The 24,465-nt window shown below is 42.2% G+C and overlaps 1 protein-coding gene across 1 annotated transcript in view; it reads left to right on the top strand.

Moving 5' to 3' along the window:
* PGM1 (phosphoglucomutase 1) overlaps positions 1-21,869 on the top strand; it is a 65,909-nt gene extending 44,040 nt beyond the window's left edge. Inside the window, exons 7-11 of the mRNA XM_061121694.1 lie at positions 1,632-1,747; positions 12,521-12,656; positions 15,464-15,647; positions 18,532-18,666; positions 21,204-21,869. Coding sequence (XP_060977677.1) covers positions 1,632-1,747; positions 12,521-12,656; positions 15,464-15,647; positions 18,532-18,666; positions 21,204-21,293 — 661 coding nt within the window. The 3' untranslated portion in view covers positions 21,294-21,869. The remainder of the gene's footprint in view (positions 1-1,631; positions 1,748-12,520; positions 12,657-15,463; positions 15,648-18,531; positions 18,667-21,203) is intronic.
* Positions 21,870-24,465: the final 2,596 nt, after the last annotated feature.

Raw genomic sequence — 24,465 nt, 5'->3', positions numbered from 1 at the left:
CACTTCAGCTAACAAAGTAATGACTAATATCATATAGTAATTTGTAGTTGACACTGTTTTTTTTTTTTTTTTTACATTCACTGTCTCAGTTGACCCTCATGGCAGTCCTTATTTTATTTTTTTACTTGTTTTGGAGTATAGTTGATTTACAATGTTGTGTTAGATTCTGCTTTACAGCAAAATGAATCAGCTATAATTAGATATCGCCAGTCTTTTTTAGATTCTTTTCCCATAAAGGTCATCACAGAGTATTGAGGAGAATTCTCTGTACTACAGAGTAAGTCCTTATGAGTTATCTATTTTATATATAGTAGTGTGTACATGTCAGTTACAATCTCCCAATTTATCCCTCCCCGACTCTTTCCCCTCTCAGTAACCGAAAGTTTGTTTTCCCATCTGTGACTATTTCTATTTTGTAAATAAGTTCATTTGTACTATTTTTTTTTAAAGATTCCACGTGTAAGTGATATCATATGATACTTGTATTTCTCTGTCTGACTGACTTCACTCAGTATGACTATCTCTAGGCCCATCCATATTACTGTAAATGGCATTATTTTGTTCTTTTTAATGGCTGAGTAATATTCCATTTGTATGGTATTTGTACCACATCTTCTTTATCCATTCATCTGTCAGCCAGAAGAGTAGTTAGCAGTCTTTCCCAGGACTCCACAGCTACATCAGAGCTCGAATTAGACCCTGGTCCTTCTGCCTCCACATCCTCCCTCCAAAGCTGTGAGCTGGTTTGTGGCCACACTATTGTCCATTAGACTGATCAGGTCCTGAAATAGCTTCTTTGTACTCCAAAAACAGTCTAGTTCCAATTTATGTGGATTATATGTGATAATCCACATATAGAATCACAATGGAAAATACTTCACTACCCAGAAAGCAACTTTATTTTATTTTCACAGTTTTAAAAATCATAATTTAATTTTCCTCAAGTATTAGAATTGAAATATGATACTGTTTTGCTAGTAATAAGCACTTTGGGAAGCAAATCTCACTAAAAGGGTGAATGAAATGTAGATAACGTCCTGTTCAAAGGGAAAGGAATCTAAAAAAAGGTCACTCAAAAGTTTCAAATAGACTAAGGATAATATGGGGAGAAGTAAAAGTTGTGTTGCAGGGGACGGGGGACAGCCATCCTGGCTGTGTGACCTTGGACTGAGTTACATAGCATTCTGGGTCCCTGTTTCTTTCTCTGTGAAATACTGACCTCCCAGACCCAATATCTTCTGGCTCTATAATTATAGGTGCATTGAAATATCATTCTTCTGTTCATTATGGAATGGTTATAAGTGCTGTCTGTATCCAAAACACATGGGTTTAAATAGCCCCCCCAAACAGTTTTGTCCATTTTGCCACTGTTATTTCTTCTAAAATATTAAACTCAGTGACCTGAATTAATTCTTTCTTCATACTCTTCTCCCCCTCCTCTGACTCCACATATAATAGCCCATTGTGCACAAGTTTTCTCATACGATTTTCCACCAATCTTAGAATTATGTGTACCTCTGAGCAATGCTAAGTGGAACCCTTGATTACAATAACGGTTGCTATTTTCCATCCCTCACATGGCTACACTAGCAGTCCTGCTGTGATGTAACTTTGATTTCATGCCTTTGAAGGGTGGCTAATGCTACAAAGATCGCTTTGTATGAGACCCCAACTGGCTGGAAGTTTTTTGGGAATCTGATGGATGCGAGCAAACTGTCCCTTTGTGGGGAGGAGAGCTTCGGGACTGGTAAGTATGCAGCCCTGAGCTGTTTTTTCCCGTGTAAATGCTACTTGCAGTGAAAGCTTAGACTGCTAAAGCAGCACTGAAATAGCAACGGTAGCTGATATGTCCTAAATCAAGATACAGCTTATTTATAACAACCCTGATGGAGTGTACACATTTGAAAAGCAGCGAGCATGTTCTGCCGGGGAGGGTTAATTTTACTTTCAGAGGATCACATCTACGAAGGCAGGAAGTTTGGGCAGCGTGGCCATTGAGTCTGTGGGGATTAAATAGAATGATAAACACATTTTTCTCCCCTCAGTGGTCAAGGAAACCGTTATAAATGTTTTTATTTCTAGGAAGAAATACGGTGGAGTGAGTCAGTTTTTCGTTTTTATTTAAGAGAAGTTTTCACCACAGTGTTAAATCTTCTTCTTTAATAGGCGTATGTTTTCTGTAGCAACAGGTTGTAATTTATTAAGGTTATTTGGAGGGAGACCATTAGGGTGGAACTGAGTTGCTAGGTAATCAAGAAATTGACCGTGAAGATCTATATGTAAATTGTGGTGCAATGAAAGAGTAGAACATGGTATGCTTAGGGGAATGTCCCACGATCCTTAGACCCCACTTTCCATGTTCTCCCTTCTTTTTTATAAGTTTTTAAAAGTTTAATTTATTTTTAATTAGAGGGTAATTGCTTTCAGTGTTGTATTGGTTTCTGCCATACAACACATGCTTTCCCTCCTTTTCTATGCCTTTCCAGTACTGACTTGAAGCCCCACTTCCATGACCTTCCCAATGACCCCATCCTACGTCAGTCTCTCTCTTTTCTAAACATTCATTCAGGCTTGTGGCCCTTTCCCCAGCATTGTCTCCAGAAGCCAGGTTGCAAAGTACTTCAGTGGCCATATTTCCTCTCCTCCTGTTGCCTCTACCCAGTATTTTGAAGTAAAAGAACCAATCTTCTTGATCCTCAGTACTATTCTTCCATCCTTTGTCAAAGAAAAAAATCAAAATCTATCAGCCTTGGCATTGACTTGCAATTCATGCTGGTTAAACAGAATAAAAGGCAAATTTCTTTTCCTATAAATCCTAGGGTGGGGTGGATGTTGTTGTTGTTCAGTTGCCCAGTCGTGTCCGAGTCTTTGTGACCCCGTGGGCTGCAGGCATCCCTGTCCCTCACCATCTCCCAGAGTTTGCCCAAGTTCATGTTCATTGCAGCGGTGATACCATCCAGCCATCTCATTCTCTGACACCCTCTTCTCCTTCTGCCCTCGATCTTTCCCAACATCAGGGACTTTTTTAATGAGTCATCTGTTTGCATCAGATGACCAAAATACTAGAGCTTCAGCTTCAGCATCAGTCCTTCCAGTGAATATTCAGGGCTGATCTCCCTTAAGATTGACTGGTTTGATCTCCTTGCTGTCCAAGGGACTTTCAGGAGTCTTCTCCAGCACCATAGTTCGAAGGCATCAATTCTTTGGCACTCTGCCTTATTTGACTCTCACAACCATATGTGACTACTGGGAAGACCATAGCCTTGACTATACAGACCTTTGTTGGCAGAGAAATGCCTCTGCTTTTCAACACACTGTCTAGGTTTGTCATCGCTTTCCTGCCAAGAAGCAAACAGCTTCTGATTTCATGGTTGCAGTCACTGTCAGCAGTGGTTTTGGAGCCCAAGAAGAGGAAATCTGTCACTACTTCTACCTTTGCCCCTTCTATTTGCCATGCAGTAATGAGCCTGGTTGCCATGGTTTTAGATTTTTTAATACTTAGTCTTAAGCTGTCTCGTTGACTCTTCTCCTTCACCCTGATCAAGAGGCTCTTTAGTTTCCTCTTTGCTTTCTGCCTTTAGAGTGGTATCATCTGCATATCTGAGGTTGTTGATGTTTCTCCCACTATCCTGATTCCAGCTTGTAACTCATCCAGCCTGGTATTTCTTATGATGTGCTCAGTGTATAGGTTAAATAAACAGGGTGACAGCAGACAGCCCTGCTTTCTCGATCTTGAACCAATCAGTTGTTCCATACAGTGTTCTAACTGTTGATTCTTGACCTGCATACAGGTTTCTTAGGAGACAGGTAATATGGTCTGATAGTACCATCTCTAAAAGAGCTTTCCACAGTCTGTCATGATCTACAGAGTCAAAAACGTAAGCATAGTCAATGAAACAGAAATAGATGTTTTTCTGAAATTCCCTTGCTTTTTCTATATAATCCTTCAAATGTTAGTAATTTGATCTCTAGTTCCTCTTTCTTTTCTAAACCCAGCTTGGACATCTGAAAGTTCTTGGTTCACATAATGCTGAAGCCTAGCACGCAAGATTTTAAGCATGACCTTACTAGCATGGGAGATGAGTGCAATTGTCCAATGGTTAGCACACTCTTTGGTACTACCTTTCTTGGGAACTGGGATGAGAATTGACGTCCTGTGGCCTCTGCTGGATCTTCCTGATTTGCTGACATAATGAATGCAAAACCTTGATGGCATCCTCTTTTAGGGATTTGAATAGTTTTGTTGGAATTTCGTCACATCCACTAGCTTTATTAACAGCAGTACTTCTTAAGGCCCACTTGACTTCACACTTCAGAATGTCTGGCTCTGGGTGACTAACCACACCATCGTAGTAATCTGGCTCATTACAAATTGTTTTTATACAATTCTTCCAGGTATTCTTTCCATCTCTTGATCTCTTCAGCATCTGCTGGAGGAGGAAATGGCAAACCACCCCAGTATACTTGCCATGAGAACCTCATGAACTGTATAAAAGGGGTGGGTAGAATGGGCTAATAAATATGAGGTGCCCAGTGACAAAATTCTAAGCAATTTAATACCCTTGAGGAAGTGATGTTACTTCTTGGTAATGAATTGGCTTATGGAATTGGAGGGTATTAAGAATGAGTTTGGAGGTTGAACAATGTCTACAAAAAAGGCTACATGATTTCCCAAGGCCTAGGTCTTTGGTCAGAGATATCAAGGCTACTGCTTAGTTCTTTCCTGCCTCATAAAATATGAATGATACCATATTATTCCATGGGATACTAGATGACTACCCATTGGACCTGTAAGGTGGTCTTTGCCCATGAAATCCCCCCAATGTTATCCAGTGCAGGCTTGGTATCAGTCATTCTTCCCTATGGGTGAAGCTGTCATTGAAGGCAGGTAACGTGTCTAAACCTTTGGTTTCCTGACTCCATGTACCTACTTCAGTGCTGAACCTAATGAAAAGAGAAAAGTCTAGAACAAGGTCTTCCTGGGTGTTTGGATGTGTGGAAAGATACTTGTTCCATGAGTTTGAGGTCCATGAAGATCAGAAAACTTGAAATATACCTCCCTGTCTTGGACATTCATGATGATATTATCATTTGAAGATTCCAAAACATTCTGCTGTAAGGAATCCAGTTTGCACAGTTTTATGTAAACATTGTTAACTGCAATATCTCTTTTTTGTGGTAGATTTAGTAACACATTGCCCCTTAGACCCATGTGGATAGCGTTGGGCAAGGCGAGTCAGAGTCCTAGAGCCAAGGAGCCATCCAGGTGTTGACTGGCTGGGAACAGGATTGAAGACAGGATGCACAAGCTGCTCCTGCCTCACATGACAGGCCTTCAGATACCAGAGGGCAGTTCTCAGGTCCTCTCTTCTGACCACCCCATGCCTAGTCCTCCGGTCATCCCTCACTTCATATTGTTTATATACCTAGCACTGATTTCTAAATGCTTCCCCATTCACCAGTGCCCCTCATAGAAGATCATGTCTAGAACTGAGCCCAAATCCTCCAGGGCTGACTTGACAACTAGAGAGTGGATGGATGACTATTTCTAGAGAACTGGACCCTGTACATTTCTTGATATGACTTTCATTTATGTTAGCTTTTTGGACATTTCATAATACTGTTTAGCTCATTTAATGTTGTAGATAATTATACCCCTTTAAGCTTTTACTCAGGAGCATTTGCCAAGAAGAGTCCCCAGATTACATTTGTGGAACTGATTTCTTTGAACCCAGGCATTAGGCATTAAATTATTCCTTGTTAAGGCTTGTTCTTGTTTATTTATTTATTAACCCATCATCAAATACTAAGTGCCAACCATGGTTTTATCTTCCCTTTGATATCTTTTATATCAAAAGAAAGGATTCATCCTGAGAAAAATCCACAAACTTGTTCTCTCTCTCTTTGAAAAAAAAGACAACTGTTCCATAATATTTATGAGAAAAACATTTACAAAGCCAGGCTCATAGCCATGGATCACCACTGCTGAGTGAACGCAGCTGAACTTACTTAACTGAACTCCTGATCTACTTGTTTAGAGAGGAGTTAGGTCCCACCTGCTATGTCCCTTGTTGGAAAATATTTCCAACAGTTCCTTTACAGAGCTTCTCAGGATGGACGTTAGTGATCCTACAGGCTTTGAAATATTTGAATTCTATAGCTTAATTAAGTGCCGGGTCATTTATTTATGTGTTTTTCTAAGTTAGAGTAGAGGCAATTTCTCAGGAAAGCCTCCCTAACTTTCCAGAGTGGGTCAGATCCCCTTATTATTGGATCTCACAGCACCACATACCTCTCCTTCCTTGCACACAGTACAGCTGTAATTTTACAAGTATTTATAATTATTCGATTAATGTCTGTTGGTTCCACCGTACTGTAAGCTCCATGAGGACAGGAGTCATATTTGTCTTGTTCTCCATCATATCCTCAGAGCCTGGTATAAATCCCAGAATATAATAGATGTTCAGCAAACACTTGTTGAATGAATGAGAACACACTCCTCACTTGGCACCCTCCATTCAGACAAACCGGAGTTGGAAAGGAAAGGACTGGACTTTAAACATTATCCAGTGTAGCTTTCTGTGTTTTGATGGAGTCATGAGGGTCTAGTCGGTGCTCTTCTGCTTAAACACTCACCTCTGGCAGAATCTGGGACTCTTGCTGGGACTCAGCACCACTCTATTCCATAGTGTAGAGCTGAGGACCCAAGGTCTTTGTGAGACAAGATGACCTTTAATAAAAAAAAGGGAGAAATTTACTTGCAAAGAGGTGCAAAAGAGTCAGATTTCACAAGAACTGGCTCTCCAAGTAAAACAAATCACTAGCATTTAAATGCACAAGCTGTAAGATTACTCTTACCAAGTACACGTTAGTCTGTTCTTGGTGGAGAGACAGCGACTGTCTCACGTGATTATTGTGGCCACCACGGCTATGAAACTCCTGAGGCATCAGTATCACGAACACCAGGGAAGAAGGTGTTTTTGTTATGGTACCAGAACGGGACAGGGTGAACTTTCTGTTTTTGGTTGACCTCATGGTACAGTTATTTTCCTCCCGAGTTGTGGGTGATGATGTACGTGTTTATACACAATGGTAGAGGGAAATCTTGAATTCTTGGGAAAATGGGAAGAAACGTGAAGCCACTGAATAAACTAGGATGTCACTGCTTTTGAAATTCTTCCTTGGGAAAAGGAGGGAGGGGGCTTGGAATAGAGGGATAGGAAACCAGGTTGAGGACTAACTTGGTATCATATGGAAATAGGCCAGTAAATTCTGATCTGGCCCAGTCTAGAGGTTAGCAGTATTTTTCTCCTGTCCCATCTTGAAAAGGTTCTAGAGATGATATGTATTATATGGGAGTGGTCTCTTAAAGAAGTACAGTATTCATGCTTTGCAAATTTCCTTTAACTTTAATTTCTTATGAAAGACCCTTCATATTTATACTTCATCAGCTCATTCCTCAAATGTTTATTGAGCTTTGGCCCTGTCCCAGATACTGAACTAGGTTCTGGGAACACAGTGGTAAGCACAGCCTCCCTGTGGAGGGCTCCGTGGAGGCCACGTTTGAGGAAGGAAGTCAGACCCTGGCCAGGTTATCTCAAGTGTGCAAAGCAATAGAATCTGAAACGGGATGTGCCAGGGACTGTATACCCAGGGCACTTAACCTGGTTTTGTGGTGAGGGGTTTAGGTTTTTCTGTCTAGTTCTCTGCCTGTTCTAATTTGCATACCTTCAAGTACATTTTCCTGTAGGTAAATCTCCCCACAGGAAGGTTAGAACATCCTGTCTCTGGAAAATTTCCTAGACAGACTATCTCAACAGAACTGGGCTGATACCCTAATTATAACTAACTCAGTTAAACTGTTCCTGCATGTCTAGCTCTCCACCTTGCTCATCTGTGAGGGCAGGGAATGCGTCTCACTCATCTCAATGTTTTCTCGTATCCTTAGAACATGGTAGACACTGATTCTTACTTGTTGGGTATAAAATGGAGTTTGGGTTAAGACACATTTTCTGCCTGTCAAGTGCTTACCAATTTCCTCCAAAGGAAACAGAAGTTCTAGGGGCCGTTATGAGGCAGTGCAGGATAAATAGCTAAATGGAAAGTTTGAGGGATGCCGAGGGGGAGCTGCACCTTGAAGGCTGGAGTGGTGTGGAAAAGGCTTTCTGAGGAGCTTTCCTGCCCTTTCAGAGGGAAGTCATCTGTGAAGTAGAAGCCAAAGAGGATGGCACTGTGGACAGAGCAGATCTGTTGGACCTCCCGGTCAGTCAGCTGGGGGCTGGTTGTTCTTGGGGCAAACCCTTCCTGAGAGCTGACTGCACGCAAGGCATGAACCAGGTATAACGCATAGTGTAGGGTGGGGTAAGAACAGGCAGGGTGTGAACACAGAGGATAACGAGGAAGGCATCCTGCACAAGAAGGAAGCTGAAAGTAGTTACAGATGTTAGCCAGGCTAATAGTTATATGTGGGGTAGAAATTTGCAGACAGAGAAAACAGCATGTTTAGGAGATGGAAGGAGAAATAGAGATGGTCAGAGAAAGAGACAGGCAGATGCTCAGGTTTCCAGAGAACTCTGCGGAGCTCTTTTTCAGCTGTCGTGGCCCATCCACAGACCGTGGCCTGGCAACAGCAGGAGCCTGGGCACTCCTGAGGTATTCATACCGGTAAATGAAACCTAATCCCTAAACTGTTGGCGCTTGGCTCCCTCAGCAAAGGTTGACATTTTTCTTGGCTAGGACCCAGAGTGTGCTCTGACTGAGCAGAGTTTATACATATCCCAAGGTGCTGATTAGGCCAAAGTCAAGTGACAGGTGTTTGAAGATGCTGAAAGGGCAGAATCCCCATGGGCCTAGCTGGTCCCTGAACTGGACCAAGTTTGAAGAGACCTGAGGAAAAACTTCCAGCTAGGACTAGTGGTGCTTGCTCATAGTGTTTCCCCTTCCTTATACTTAAGTGGGCTTGGCTTCTTTTTTTTTTTTTAGTTAAAAAGTGATACCAGTAATTCATATTCATAATAGGAAAATTGGAGAAGAAGACAAAAACACTGTAATCCCATTGCACAGAAAAAAAGAGCATATTAGGTTATATTCCATTTTCTTTTCTAGTATGTATAGTTCAGGGACATTATTTTTGAAAGCTTAATGAGATAGTGGAGAGTATTAATTTTCCCTAAAAATTTATTCTTCCCTTATTCATAATGGTATCTTATATTGGTTTCAACTGTTACATGGTACTCGGGCTTCCCTGGTGGCACAGGCAGTAAAGAATTTGCCTGCTTTGCATGCTATTTAACAGTGTATAAAATATTTTCATCCCCTCTCACAGAAGAGTCTTAAAATTGTGTGAGAAAGGTGGCATTACCCCCATTTTACAGTTGAAGAAACTGTATGAGGCTCAGAAATGAGGCTCAGAAAAGTTAAATGATTTGTCCAAATTCAAGCAGCTTATAAGTAAGTTTCAGGTTCAGGTTTTCTGATTCTTAAATATAAAGCATTTTTCACTGACCCAAAACTGCCACACCTGCAAAAACAACAGTAGCTTGAGAAACACATCTACACACCATCGCCTCTTTTTCATTAGTAACTTGTCTCATTCATTAGAACTCTAAAGAAAATGAAATTTACCCAGACTCCTTAAGTATTAGTCAGAGTTACCCAGCATTTTGATATATCCAAGGTGATTAGTGAGATTAATGAGAATTTTCAAAGATACTGGAGATTGTATAAATGGAAGATAATATTTATGTTATACAAGGCAGATATTTTGTTTAAAAGTATTAGGTGTGTGATTTAGTTATCTCCAAGTAACTTGGTTAAAGTTGGGTAAGATTTTTAGATTTTATTTTCATGTCTACATAAAGGAAAAAGCTAATTCTTAGAACAGGAAAAGCACAAAGGAATACTGCCCACTATGCTTTCAGTCTGGTCTCCCCCTCCCCCAAATATAGAAAAAAGAAAACAAAAAGGAAGGAAGGACAGAATAAAGAAAAATGAACCTAGGGGCTCACAGACAAATAATTCCAAGCTATACACTTCTGTCATGAATTCTCATATACAGAGGTAGCTGCCAGGATCTTACTGAGGGTAAACTGTTGCCAAAGCAACAGCAAAAGCTTAGAAGCCAGAGAGCTAACTTTCTGTTGCTTGAAAGAGCAGTAAAGGCAAATAAATAAAAGTCCATAGCTAACAAAATTAGGTAAACATTTGTAACTTTCTTGTATAATGTGCTAAAAGTATTACTTAATATCTCTAGTTTTGCCAGCATACAGGTTTTGAGAACTACTGTCTCTAAAAGTGGTGTCTTAGAAAGACTCTTTGGGGGGAAAAAATTGTGTATTTTTATAAACCAAAAAAGAGAAAGAGAAGATGTTACAGTAGATTAATTAATTGATTAATTCATCCATGTGCTCCTTCACAATCTGTTATTTAATATATTCCATGTAAGGGTAAATAAGAGATGCCTCCAAGAAATACATGGTTGAGGTGTGAAATGCTCATAAATGAACTACTGAGGCTTGAGCGGGAAGCATGGGGCTGCACCACATGCTTAAGCAATCGCTATAGAAGAGCAAGTAGCTCATAACTGCCTAGAGAAGCGGGGAGCTAGGTTGGAGAAGATATTTGAGCTGGGTCTAAAAGGATGAAGAGAGGAAGGAAACAAACTTACCGCATGCTTCATTGCCAGCATTGTACTACTCTCACAATTCTAAGGATAATAAGACCCAGTGAGAAGTCAAGAAGGACAGAGAGTCACATGAAGAATTCAAGGCATGATCATATGCAAAACATTATTAGAGGGATTGTATTGAATCCTATTCAGAAATCAGAAAGTGGAGCTCAATATCATTTGCTTTTCCTTTTTTTTTTTTTTTTTTTTTTAGAATAAGGACGTTAAAGGCAAAATATGAGAGTTCTGTTCCAGATCAGGTTCTTGGAGAAGGGGCTCCATGCATAAGTGTGTGGGTGTACATGCTCAGTTGCTCAGTCATGTCAGACTCTTACAACCCCATGACTGTAGCCCACCAGGCTCCTTTGTCCATAGGATTCTCCAGGCAAGAATACTGGAGCAGGTTGCCATTTCCTCCTCCAGGGGATCTTCTTGACCCAGGAATTGAACCCACGTCTTTTGTGTTTCCTGCATTGGCAGGTGGATTCTTTACCACTATGCCACCTGGCAAGACCCCTTCATGCCTATAAGTACATCCAAATGTGCTATTTTGTTATTTTTGGTCAAGATTTTAGCAAGGACCTCAGCAAGAGACAGATTTTCTATGGTTTGTTTAACTAAATCCTTTTTAGTTAAAGAAAGATATCCTAGAACTGGAATTCCTGGATCCACAAGCAGATCCATTTTTAAGGCTTTCATATTTTTTGCCAAATTGCTCTCTAGAAGGACTGTAACCCTCCCGGAAACAGCATGTTGGAATCTCATTTTCCTTATACCTTCCCTAATATTAGGTATTCTCATTTTTAAATCTGTGGCCATTTGTCAAACAAGTAGCACTTTCTTATTGTGGCTTTAACTTAAATTTGTCTTCTTAAAAATAATATTTTTATATATATATAAGTATTATATTAATCAGGTACCTGTATTCATTTTTTTTATGAATTGCCTATTTATATTCTTGTGGCCTATTTTTCTGTTCAGGCTTTGCTTTTTCCTTATTAATGTAAAAGAGCTTTTTCTATATTGTTTTAAACATCTACTTTATTTGCAAATGTTTTACATTTTTTTTTAGTTTGTCAATGGCCTTTTAATTTTATCCATAGTAGTTTTGCTGATATAAATGCCAATTTTTAAGTAGACAAATAGATTTTTTCCTTTATGAATTTTGAATTTATATGTTTGCCATCTCTAAGATTAAAAACAATTGTGTGTGTGTGTGTGTATAGGATATATATATATCCTAGTATTTAAAGGTTTTCAGTTTTTATATTTGAATGTATAATTCATCTGGAATTCTTTTTGGCATGGTGTTTAATGTGTAATTCATCTGGAATTCTTTTTGGCATGGTATTTTATAGGGAAAAAACTGATTTTTTCCCAACTGTTTAACTAGTTATACAAATACTACTTAAAAAGTAATCCATTCTTTCTTACAGCATTGAAGTGACACCTTTATCATTTATTCAGGTCTCATATGTGTTTGGGTCTCTTTCCGGGTGCTCTCTTTTGTTGCATGAATAATAACTAATTGTTTTAATTATTAAAAATTCACAATGGTCATGTTCTTTTGTTTTTTCCTCTCAAATGCATACTTCATAATTGATGTATCACATTCCACCAAGTTATTCCAGTGACATTTTTATTGGCATTTGCCTTAAACTCCTAAATTACTTAGGAAAGCATCAACTTTTTTTCAGTAGTATGTGGCTTTAGTCAATAAGTGGTTCCTTCCGTGTATTCAGGTTTCTCAGTAAAATTTTATGACTTTTGGTTGGATCATGTTTACCACTGAGTTTATTCTCAAGTATTTTAGAGAAGTCACGCTTCTCACAGCTGCTTGCTGTCCCCCACAAGGTTCTGACCACATCCGTGAGAAAGACGGTCTCTGGGCTGTCCTCGCTTGGCTCTCCATCCTGGCCACCCGCAAACAGAGTGTGGAGGACATCCTTAAAGATCACTGGCAAAAGTATGGGAGGAATTTCTTCACCAGGTAAGCCACAGCCTGGCCAGGAACAGAGGTAGTGCGGGGAAGTGGGCAGAGAGAAATCTCATGCATACAAATTCTTTCCTGTCTTAAGTGTTAATAAAACCTCAGTTCATTCACTTCTATCTATTGGGGATCTTTAAATCTATTGGGGATTTTTTAAAACAATTCAGTTGGGGTTGAGATGAAGTCAACTTTTATGTTAGCTATAAAGAACAAGGCTTACAATTTTTAGTTAACTTATTCAAAAGAATGAATGTTTTGTCAGCCTTTTAAATGTACCTATCAGATGGGCATGATAATAGCATTGGATTTGGATTCAGAAAAATGGATTAGAATTTTATTTCTGCCCCCTCGTAGATTGGGAAATCATTTCACCTCTTTATGTACTCAGTTTTCTCATTTGTAGAAATGGAAATAGCAGTCCAGCTATCAAATGGATTAAGTGAAATATGAGTCTGAAAGTGTTTTATAAACTCTGAGACACTGAAAATATGGAAACTTTTTCTGAAATTATGGAAACAATTATGCTTAGTCTAAATCAACTTTTCTGACTCATTAAAATAGGTCTCCAAAGGCTGTGTAGTTGTCAATGCTTCATTCATTGATTCAATAAATACTGACTGTGTACCTACTTTCTGCCAGGCACTGGGGCTTCTCAATGGACAAAATACTTAGAATAGTTAGTAAGTCTTCTTTACCATATATATTTCTATTTTTAAGATGCATTAACATTTTTTCCAGTGTGCTTTTCACTAATTTCAATTTGCCTTTCCCCTAGTAAGTGTAAGAATAACAGATTTTTTCCCCCTGGATCTCACTATTCTAATTATGGAAAAGAAATATGAGAGCAAGGATATTAGATAAATTACTTATCTGTAAGAAATGTAGAGATATAATTTCTCTGAACTTCAGTTGCCATCTCTATAAAAATAGGTGAGTTGAGACTAGAGAATTTAAAAACTATATCACAGATTCAATGGTCCATGATCTTTGGATAATAAAGAAAGAATTCACCCTTAAGCAACTTGGTCTCCTTAATCAGAAAACTTTTTTCAACTTTGGACAAGTTCATTGCTGTCTTCCTCCCTCAAGTTATTCTTTGGTGGAAGGTGTAAGTAATATCTGCCACACAGTAGCCCTTGCAAATATAGCAAGAATCTCTACTTTCTAAGAACCAGAAAAATCTGGTAATTCAGAACAGCAGTCATGAACTCTCTAGAGCCCAGAGGATCACAAAGGCAGGATCATGTCTATTTTTGTGCTCCACCAAACACCTAATTCATAGTGACATTGTATAAATATGCTTTGAATAGATAAATGAGTTAACAAGTGAACAGTAGACAGAATGGACTAAGATTAGAACAGTTTGTTCAAAGAGAGGGTCACTCTTGAATCAGAAGCCTCCATCTAAAAACTATCAACATATTTTTATTAATCTTAAATAACTGCTAACCAAGTATTACAAAAAAAGTCCTTAGAACCTGAATCTATGATTAGTTAAGATTCCATTCTACCCTCCGTTTATTTAACAAAAGTGCTCTTTGCATGCCTTGTTTCACATCAACCTCAAAGCAGTTATTGATCAGGCAACTGAGATTCTGAGAAATGAGGCAACTTGCCCATAGTTGCACAGTTAGTAACCAATAAAGGCTGAATTCATAGCTCCTTCTGTCTGATTCCAGAGCCCAGATTCTTTCCATTATACCCCTCTGTGCCTAGGATTTATAGAACATTTCCCTCAAACACCCAAAGGTCACAGATGTAAAGCACAAACACCTGGTTGTAATTTCGTGCTGTTTATCATTTTAACTGGGGGAAAGAGCTGACTTCAGGATTAAGGGGACTGCTGTCCTTGATTCATAGAATCCTGGAGCCAGAATAGTTGGCCTTAATTCCCTGGTATTTCTCATGTCTCAGAGGTGTCATCTTGCACATATATATTTGTTTCACTACTGCAAATAAATATAGACTCTGCTATCTTGAGCCTCTAAAAAATAATTCTCTCAAGAGGGTGTGTGCCACCAGGACAAGAAAAGCCACCTGTAAGAATCTTTAACCTCACAAGAAAGAAGTCAAGAACAATTCTTAGAGGAAAAATAACAGTCATAGCCTTTCATTTGTGATATGCTTTCGTTTTTCTCTTGGCCCATTTGCATCCACGCCAGGCTGCTCTGTCAGGGTGAACGCTGTGGATCAGAATCCACTCTCACTGAGAGGAGGGAGGCGTTCCAGGTGTAAAGAGTTAGGGCTTAAAAAAAGAATGAGTTAGGGCTTGGCTCCTTCATTTGGTCAGTGAAAACTTGGCCTTACTCATGGAAGCTCCTGTGGAGACTGGAACTCTCCTTAGCCAGCATCTCAGCAGCCTAAGGCAGGTCCCAGACTGGGAGCCTTCCAGCATGGATCCAAAGAAGCTCCAGCTGTTTGGAAGAGCAGTGCCTGAGTCATCTGTTGCCTTCATGCAGCCTTCTTTAGAGATAACACTGCTTTTGTTTCTATGGCCTCCGGAGGTGGTGATTAAATGTTAGATTGCATCTCTCAAAAGCCTTTGAAGCTGCTAGGAGCTTTATTCTGTAGAAAAGCCCAAATGGGAGTTTTCTGCTCGTTCAGAAGCCCCTGACCCTTTCCTGAAACCCTCCAAACGCTTCCTTTCATCCCTGGCCTGCTCCATCCCCAGGGAATTACACGCTCATATTTTTACCAGCTTCTTCTGAAGTTAGATGTTTGGGGGGAGGGCCAAACAAATGATGCAAGAAGTGCTGATATCCATTGGTGTGATTTGAAGTCAGCCTCAACTTTGTGATTTCTCCCAGGTATGATTATGAGGAGGTGGAAGCCGAGGGCGCAAACAAAATGATGAAGGAGTTGGAGGCCCTGATTTCTGATCGCTCCTTCGTGGGGAAACAGTTTCCAGTGAGTGATAAAGTTTACACCGTGGAGAAAATTGATAACTTTGAGTACAGCGATCCAGTGGATGGAAGCATTTCAAGAAATCAGGTAGGAACAGATGTATGTGTACGTGGGAGAGAGTCCTTGGAGCTTGGTCTCTGAAATCTCAAGAGAAAAAAGAAAAAGGTTTCTTGGTCATTTGTCTTTTGCTGCCCTGTTTTCTCAAGTGACTTTCTGCCGAGTCACATATGATTTGCACAGGTACTTGTAGGTAAAATGGTTTTTGCCCTGATTCTATGCTCACCGCTATGCCCTCATTCTGGGATGCTTAGTCTAGACTCCAGAAGGACTTTTACATTCTCCAGAATTCTATGTAAGAGGTCACGCTGATGTGTGCACAGAAAAGAGCCCTAGAATATTAAAAAGATGGAGAGCTGCTGCCTTCGATCTCAACCTCCTCCCTCTCTCTCAAGAGACTGTAGCAGAATGCCAGCATGGCATGAGAGTGATCTCTTTATAGATGTTTCTTGTGATCTATTCTAATTCCTAACAAGAAGAAAAAAACCCAAACCATTTGTGGACTTAGAAACATTCACTGTTATCACCTGTAGCACATGACTCGAAGCTGACCCTAACGTAGCAGTGTGCATCACAGTGGAGACCCCAGACCACATCTAGATGGAGACAGAGTTGTTAGGGCTTCCTTCACTGGGTGCTGGGCACCCAGGGTGCAGGCTTGTCAGCCCTTCTCCAGGCTCCTCACAAACACCCGGGCTCAGGCTCCTCTCTCCTCTGGTTCTGTTGCTGTTGTCACAGAATGGACTCAGAATTTAGAGACAGAGGGACTTCCCTGGTGGTCCAGTGGTTAAGACTTCACCTTCCAATGCAAGGGATGCAGATTCAATAAGATCCCGCATGCCTCGTGGCCAAAAAACATAAAACAGGAACAACTTTGAAACAAATTCAATAAAGACTTTAAAAATGGCCCACATTAAAAAAAATATTTTACAAAAAAGATAGGGAAAAAAAAAAGAAACAGAGATAATTAAGGGGGAGATAAGACTCTACTATAGCTTTCCAATTAGCTTTTTTTTCTGATCCAGATTTTTGGCCTGGTCCTTCTCAAGGCATCCAGCACACTTTGAAAGAATTGGACTGCTGGATTTATTTGAAGTCTCTCTTTGGAGAGCAGGTAGTGGATGGGTGGATGGAGCCTGGCCACTGTGACCCTCGGTGCCTGGAGTATCCCTTTCTCAAAATGTTGACCCCGTGGCTTTTTTCCCTTATGCCTTTTCACCATCTGGGAGAACTTTAGGTCCAATCTGGATGATTGTAAATGATGTCTGAGCTAATTAGAAAAAGAGAGACCTGAGGTGGGAGTGGGTGTAAGAAAGGGGAGGGTGGGGCCCAGCCCATGGCAGAGCAGAGCAGAAGTTTTTGTGGTGAAGCCTTCAAAGAGAGAACAGACCTTTAGGAGAAGTAACCCCCAACTCTGCACTGCATCCCACGTCTGCAGTGTGCATGGGAGGGTCATTGGCGTGGGCACAGTCCCTGCTCTCTGCACTCTAAGGAAGTCAGCAGCTCCATGGTCTATAAGCAGAAAGACCAGGGAAGAGGGAAAATCTTCTTAAGTAGATACAGCATCTACAGTCAAGTGGAAAGAACGTAGAAGCTTCAGGTTGAGGCTGTGGGGAAGGAGACCAACTCTGGTATATGCCTAGAAAGCAAGAAACGGTAAATGGATATTAACTGTGTCTTCCCCACATTGACTAACTGGGAAGGTCCTCTGGGGTTTTCACTGCTGAGTGGCACGATGAAACACTGGATGGGACTGGGTGACAAATAGTATATGAGAGGCAGTATCTTTCCTTTTGGTTGGTCATCAGCTTCATACAAACTTCTTCCTGTGGAAGAATTGACATCCTTATCGAGACTGAAGGGTCTTCAAGTAACTGTCTCACCCAGCCTTCTTACCTCAAGAGTCCCCATCCTTTTCCCCCTGAATCAAGATTATTGAGGACAAGAGATGTGGCCAGAGAGGGAAGAGAGAGGGCTGGAGAGAGAGAGAGACTGGGCTTGGCATTGCACCCACCTGGACCCTGCTTTGAAGCACCAGGCATTGGTGGAGACTGACCACAGGATCCTGCTCAATAGGTTGGAATAGCTCGCCTCTACCATTTGGGGCACCTGGCCCCCTGACCTCTTTCTGAGGCTCTTTATTAGGATTTTGCAAAGAGCCCATCCTCTGGTCCACTTGAAACTTCATCTGCTCTGGTTTCAGCCCATTCTGATCGTGTTTCCCTCCTGATCTGGACATTGACTCTCTGTATCTAGCAGCTTGTTTTTGTTTTTTTCTTTTTATAAATTGATTTATGTTTTAGTTGGAGGATAATTGCTTTACAATGTTGTGTTGGTTTCTGCCATACATTAACATGAATCATCCATAGGTATACATGTGTCCACTCCCTCTTAAACCTCCCTCTCACCTCCGACTACATCCCACCCCTTTAGTTCATCACAGAGCACCAGGTTTGAGCTCCCTGCCTCATACAGCAAATTCCCACTGTCTAATTTTAAATATGATAATGTATATGTTTCCATGCTACTCTCTCAGGTCGTCCCACCCTCTCCATCTACCACAGCTTATTTATTTATTTACTTATTTATTAAGCTTCAAACTGGAATGGTTAGCCCATAAATCACAGGGAAGTGGGATGAGAAGGCCAGTGTTGTGTCAGCCAGCCTCCCCAGGATCTGGTCTCCCACCTGACCCTGGAGATGCTTCTCCTCCATAAGTCAGCCCCCATTGGCTGGATGCAGTGACAGGCTGACCAAGGGCAGACTCCTGGGGCTCAACTGAGGCTGTTTCTCAAAATCCTATGATTGATCAAGTGTGGATGAAGTTAGATCTTCAAATGGACCCCTCAAAATTTTCCAGCCTTCATTCTCCCTTCTAGGGGTGACAAAAAACAAATGCTGTTATCTTTCCCAGGGCTTGCGGCTCATTTTTGCAGACGGTTCTCGCATCATCTTTCGACTGAGCGGCACTGGGAGCGCGGGAGCCACCATCCGACTGTACATCGACAGCTACGAGAAGGATCTCGCCAAGATCTACCAGGACCCCCAGGTAATGCCCAAACTCTGAGCCCTGGCTGTTTCTTTCTGTTGGAGGGAGGGATAGTGGTTCCATTTTGCCTGCGTCATCACAGCTCATCTCTCAAATGATCCAACAGGTGGGCTCTCTTTCCTTCATGCCTCTTTCAGTACATCAGAAAACAAGAATAGCTAACAACTATCTGAGCATTTTATATTTGTCAAGCTCTGTTCTAAAGCCATTATCCAAATTGGTATACTCATTTCACTCTCAAATCTCTTATTCTTATCTATTAATATCCCTACTAGAGATAAGGCAACAGAGGCTCAGAAAGTTTAAGCAATAGTTAATAGGTTCACATGCCTGGTAAGTGGCAGATTCAAGTGAACTAATCTTTGAATCAGCCCCAGTCTGGTGCTCTGATCTGTCAGTGATTTATTTGTCACTTTGCTAGGTCTCATCACCTTCGCTGGAAGAACACACATTGATTCCAGATTTGGTCCAGGGTACAGGGTAGGGAGGGATGGGGTAGGGGGTAGGGAAGGCTGGAGTAGGGGTTAGGGAGGGAGAGGCTATTTCATGACCCAGAAAGAAAGGTCTTTATGGGAGAGTGTTTGGACTTGCAACTTGTATTTTGGGTTCCCAGCCCCACCCAGAGTGTCTCCAGGAGTATGTCAGAGTGAGGAGGGACCCTGGGAGCCAGGGTTGATGACTTGGAGGACAGTCATCATCCTTGTTCCTTGTCTTAGGAGCTGCTCCCCAACCAGAGTTCCAGAGCCAAAACCAGTTTAGGAAGTGTGGAGGTGGGTTAGCCCCTTCTTGGCAGCTCGTAACACACACTGTACCTTAAAGCTCTGGGTGGACTTGCAGTACAGATGCCCATTTAAATAGTGTTCGCCACGCCTGTTTTCCCACAAAGCTTTTTCCTTCTACTACCTAATTAGAATCCTGTGCAACTCTTTTAAAAACCCCTGGCATAGTGCTTTTGAGCACCAATTTTGGAATTAGAGAGATCTTGTTTTAAATTCAGTTCCTGCCACTTAATACCTGTGTGTCCTTGGGTAAGTCTTTTTAATGTTCTGAGCTTTGGTTTCTTTGTCTGTAAAATGGCAGAATGCTACTTACCTCAGTGTCATAGGGATTTAAGGAGACAATGCAAAGTTCAGAATATTGTGGCTGACATATGGGATTAGCTTTTGAGAAAAAGTGGCTCTTACAGTTGTTTTTACTACAAAAAGAGAGAAATGAAAGGATACTTCCCTTTCTCAGATTTTCCAGTGGCCAGGCACCAGTTTCAGTTATTGCCACATCCCTGTGGTGTTAAGACATCCCTAAAACTAAATTCAAAGACAATGGTATCTACCTTGTAGACCCACAGAATAATAGAGCAAGAGCAAGAAAGGAAGTTGTGCTTCTCTGTCTTAATACCTGACACGTGGTAGATACAAGGAATGAATGAAAGATGTCTCATCTAAACTGTAGTCCTTAGGAGATGGGAGGGCACTGAAGGATGTAGAGTGCCCACATGCCCAGGGGTACCTTCTTTCCAAGTGGGGACTTGCCTTCCTCTACTCTGGAGCTGCTGGTACTCAGCCGCAGCACTTCATTGGGGCTGTTGCAGCCCCCAGGGGAGTGGCAAGTGGTATGTGAGCCTGTGCAGTGGTTCTCCAACTTTCTTCTAGGTATAATGAGTTGGTGGAGATTTAGGTGAAGGAAAGCAACAGTGGGCAATAGAACATGAACTACCCTTGGCTCTGCCCTTGAATCACCAGGTCAACTCACTTCACTTCTTTGGGTATCGGTTTCCTCATCTATAAAATGGGCAGTTCAACTAGATACATAGTTTTCTTTTCTCATATTAAAAATATTTATTTATCTAAGCAACAGCAGGATTCATCTTTTTTCCTTAAGTGAGAAGTTGGAGAAGGAAATGGCAGCCCACTCCAGTACTCTTGCCTAGAGAATTCCGTGGACAGAGAAGCCTGGTGGGCTTCAGTCCTCGGGGTCACAAAGAGTCGGACATGACTGACTTTCACTTTTTTTTTTTTTCAAGTGAGAAGTAGGTGGCGAGGGGCGGGGGGCGGGGCAGTGATGTTGTTGTGTTTTGAAAAGGTAGTTTTGGTTAGAGTGTGGGAAACAAATTGGAGGAGGCAGAAGCTGATATGGAAGCACCGTTGTTCCAGGTAAGAGGGAGGACTTGGTTTAGCGAGAGCTATGGCACTGGGATTGGGAGAACTGGGTGATGTAGAAGATTAGCCACTTAGGATGCTGGGGTTTCAACCAGGGGAATATGAGAGAAGGAGGTGTCAAGAGGAACTCTTAATTGTTTATTCGCTATATATGATAGACTGTGGTGTCACATTGTTGAAATAGGGAATGCCGGAACTAGGTTTCTTCTGTGGGGAAAGAACCATGTCTTTGTTTTTAGACTTAGAGAGCTTGAGGAGCCGTGGGGAGATCAGAGTACACAGATGAGGCTTTGGAGCTCAGAGGCCATGTCAGGGCTGGAGCTCTGGATCTGTCTCTAGAGAAAGTGGTGGCAAAGACTGTTCTCTTTGTGTCTCCCTCAGGTCATGTTGGCTCCCCTTATTTCCATTGCCCTGAAGGTGTCCCAGCTCCAGGAAAAGACGGGCCGCACTGCCCCCACTGTTATCACCTAAGAAGACAGGCCAGATGTGGTACGTCCCTCCACCCCAGGCCCTCCGAGTCATCTGATTGAAGAGCACAGACAGAAACAAAATGTATTCACCCAGGCTTTTTAGGATTTGGTTTTTCCACTAACCAGTTGTTGACAAATGGTACTATTCCGAGGCTCTGCCAACTGATATGCCTGCAGGAGCCATGTGGGAAAGAGAAGAGAAGGAGCCCAGGGGCTTATACTACTGTTGGTTCCTTTTCGTGTCCTTGTGCACCGCCGCCGTGTGGGTATTTGTCTCCTTAGCATCGGGTCCTGTTTACACTGCACTGGAAGATGGAGGTTGAGCATCAGTGTACGAGGCCAATGTCCATCCTTAGGATCTGCCCCATGATCTGACAGTGAGAATTCCTTTCTCCTTGGTGAGCCTTTCCCTCATTTAATGTTTACATGTCATCTAGCAAAATGCAGTTTCGGGTGCCTTCTCTCCAATCACTTCTTTCTTCAGAGGGAGACGTACTTGTCTACAGCTTTCTCTCATTTTGCAGCATAGTCCCATTCACACAAGTATTTTGGGATATTAAAGCAAAATAAGGTACCATGTCTTGGTGTCTTTTTTTCTTACAAAATGCTCTTTGGATTTCAGAAAGAAACCAGATTTTTCTTTTTTTTTTTACAAGGGGGAGGGTGGTATTGTATTTTGTTTGGATGTCCTAGCTAGGGAAAAAAAAAATGTTCTCTGCACTAGGTTTAAAATTAGACGCAAGAACTGTAATTTCAAATCTTAGCAGGGTCAACCAAACCCTGAATCCTTCCGCGGTGGATAAATTAAGCTCGACATGGTTAACTTGGAACAAGGGGAAGGAAGAGAGTGTTCGGGAGATCTTAAATAGCAAAGACTGCCTTGTGTCCTGGGTACCTAGACGCCATGCTGCCTGTTGAGGGGACAGGCAGAACTCTCGGAATCTGAGAGCCAGATCACCAGCATTTGGCTGGAAATCTTGAGCTCACTGGCATCTTATTCACCTTAGAACATTTACATTCAGCCCCTGAGTGTAACTCAGTAGTTAAAAGCATAGTTTTGGGAGCCAACAGACCTGAGTTTGAATCTCACTTGAAACCTTGAATGACCTTTGAATATCATTCTCCTTATCTTTAAATTGGGCTTGAAACATAATTCTAATTTTGCAGGGTCACTGAGAACATAAAGCGAGTGGATCTGTGAAAAGCTGGGGCAGGGTATCTCATTCACAGTAGGTTGTCCAACAAGTGGGAACTAGGATGGTGCCTACAATATTCTTTCTAGATTTTAAAGTATAGGAAAAACATAAACCATAATCAAAATATTTGGAATGCATTTTGTGGTTTGGAAGGCACTTCTCACAAAGTCAGCTTGCTGTATGGACTGATCCAGAGAGGCAGCCCAGCTGTGCACCCCTCCCCCACCCAGGGTGGACTCCTCATCCCAGGCAGCAGGGCCTTTACCTGGGTGAGAGTTCCTCTGTTACCATCTAACAAGGGTGTCCCGCCCAGCAAACAGAACTGAGCTTTGATAATGATGAGATGGAGACGAGTACTTATTGAAGATGAATTAATCCTATTCCAGGCACTGTGCTGAGTGCTTTCCATATACTCTGTAAGTGCTGCCAATACCTCCACGATGTAACTACTTTGAATTTTCCCACTTTAGAGGTGAGGTTCAGCTGTTGTCCGAGCTCACACCACTGGAGAAGCATGGCATGTTCCCAGGCAGGGCAGCCTCTGGTACTGACCGGCTACTTCTGAACTACTTCTAACAGGTGGAAGAAAGGCATGCAAATGCCCCCATATTTTACTTATTAAAAGGTTTCACTGCATGCCTTGGGTGCCAGAGACTCTGTTAGATTTGGCATTGTTGCCTAGCACCCCCGCCCCCCCTGGGATCTTGATACGTGGGTATATCGGTCAGCCAGGAAACACACACTGCCCCATTGAGTGTGAGATGCCTTGGGAACGAAAGGATGTGTGACACATAGTTACTGCCCTCCAGCTGCCTTGGAGACTGGTTGGAGGAATGAAGTCCCACACAGAGAGAAGGCTGTGTAGGATAAGTGCCTTAGGGATTGTGTAGGCAACATAAGCTATTATAACCAAAGTTTCCAAGTGCCTAGACAGTGGGCTAGATGCTTTCTAGTAACCTTCCAAGTGAGACAAGCTCGTGCCCCCTTTAGAGCTGAGGCAACTGTAGCTCAACAGAAGCTTAAGTAACCTGCCCCAGGTTTTCAGATACCATGTGGCAGAAGTGGAATATCGACCCCAAGTCCTACTTGCTTTCCATGAGCCTTTTCTGCCTCCCCATCTGTTGAATCAGCTGCAGACAGTTCCAGGCCTGTGGCCCCTGGAACAGTTTCAAGAATTTCCTCCTCATCCTTGATCATAATTTAGCTGCTTTCCCTAATCCACTTGGCTGCAGCTTTGGGAGCTGATGGCTCAAGGGGGAAAGAGGGAGGTGGCCAGGGCCAAGAGGCAGTGGGGGTGGGCAGGGATACGGGCCGCCCTTCCTCCCTCTGTGGCTTCCAGAGAGACACCCCAACACAAGTGCCCCCAGGAGTGCCAAGAGACGAGCCCTGAGAGACTGGCCAGCAGCGCACAGCCAAGCTTCCCCGCCCCCAGGACTGATGTGGTCTGTGAGTCAGCCCTGTTTTCTTTGGGGCATGGTGAGGATTGCAGTGAGAAAACTGGGTTTGAACTGTCTGGGGCCCAACTCTGAAATTTCCCTTTTCCCCTCCCTCTTGACATTTAGCTCTCATCTCAGAAAAGCAGATTCCTCTTCAGAGATGTTCCTCAGGCCCAGGAAATGGCCAGGCTTTCAGCGGGTGGGGCCTGCCTCCTGGAGAATGACAGCAAAGACCGAGTTCATAGCAGTGCGGGCAAGGCCAGCTCTGTGGCCTGGGTCTCTCTGCCTCCTCAGCCCCAGAGTTCATCCACGCTGCTTCTGCTGTATTTCCTGTTGACTTATCAGACAGAAATTGGCCTACTGTATAAGAATCTTCCAGAAAACATAATGTATGAGAGACACACCCCTCATGTTTTTATGTTCTGAACCCGCAGCAAGAGGAGATGGATGTGAGAGACAGCAGCTATCATGCACAGAGTCATTGTATCCTACCTGGGTTACGACAAGGACCCCTCATGGCCTCTTGCCTTCATCTTGTCCC

Source organism: Dama dama, chromosome 20 (genome assembly GCF_033118175.1).
Source record: "Dama dama isolate Ldn47 chromosome 20, ASM3311817v1, whole genome shotgun sequence".
Lineage (NCBI taxonomy): Eukaryota > Metazoa > Chordata > Mammalia > Artiodactyla > Cervidae > Dama > Dama dama.
Note: the sequence above shows the minus strand (reverse complement) of the source record. Positions and strands in the feature narration are given on the sequence as shown.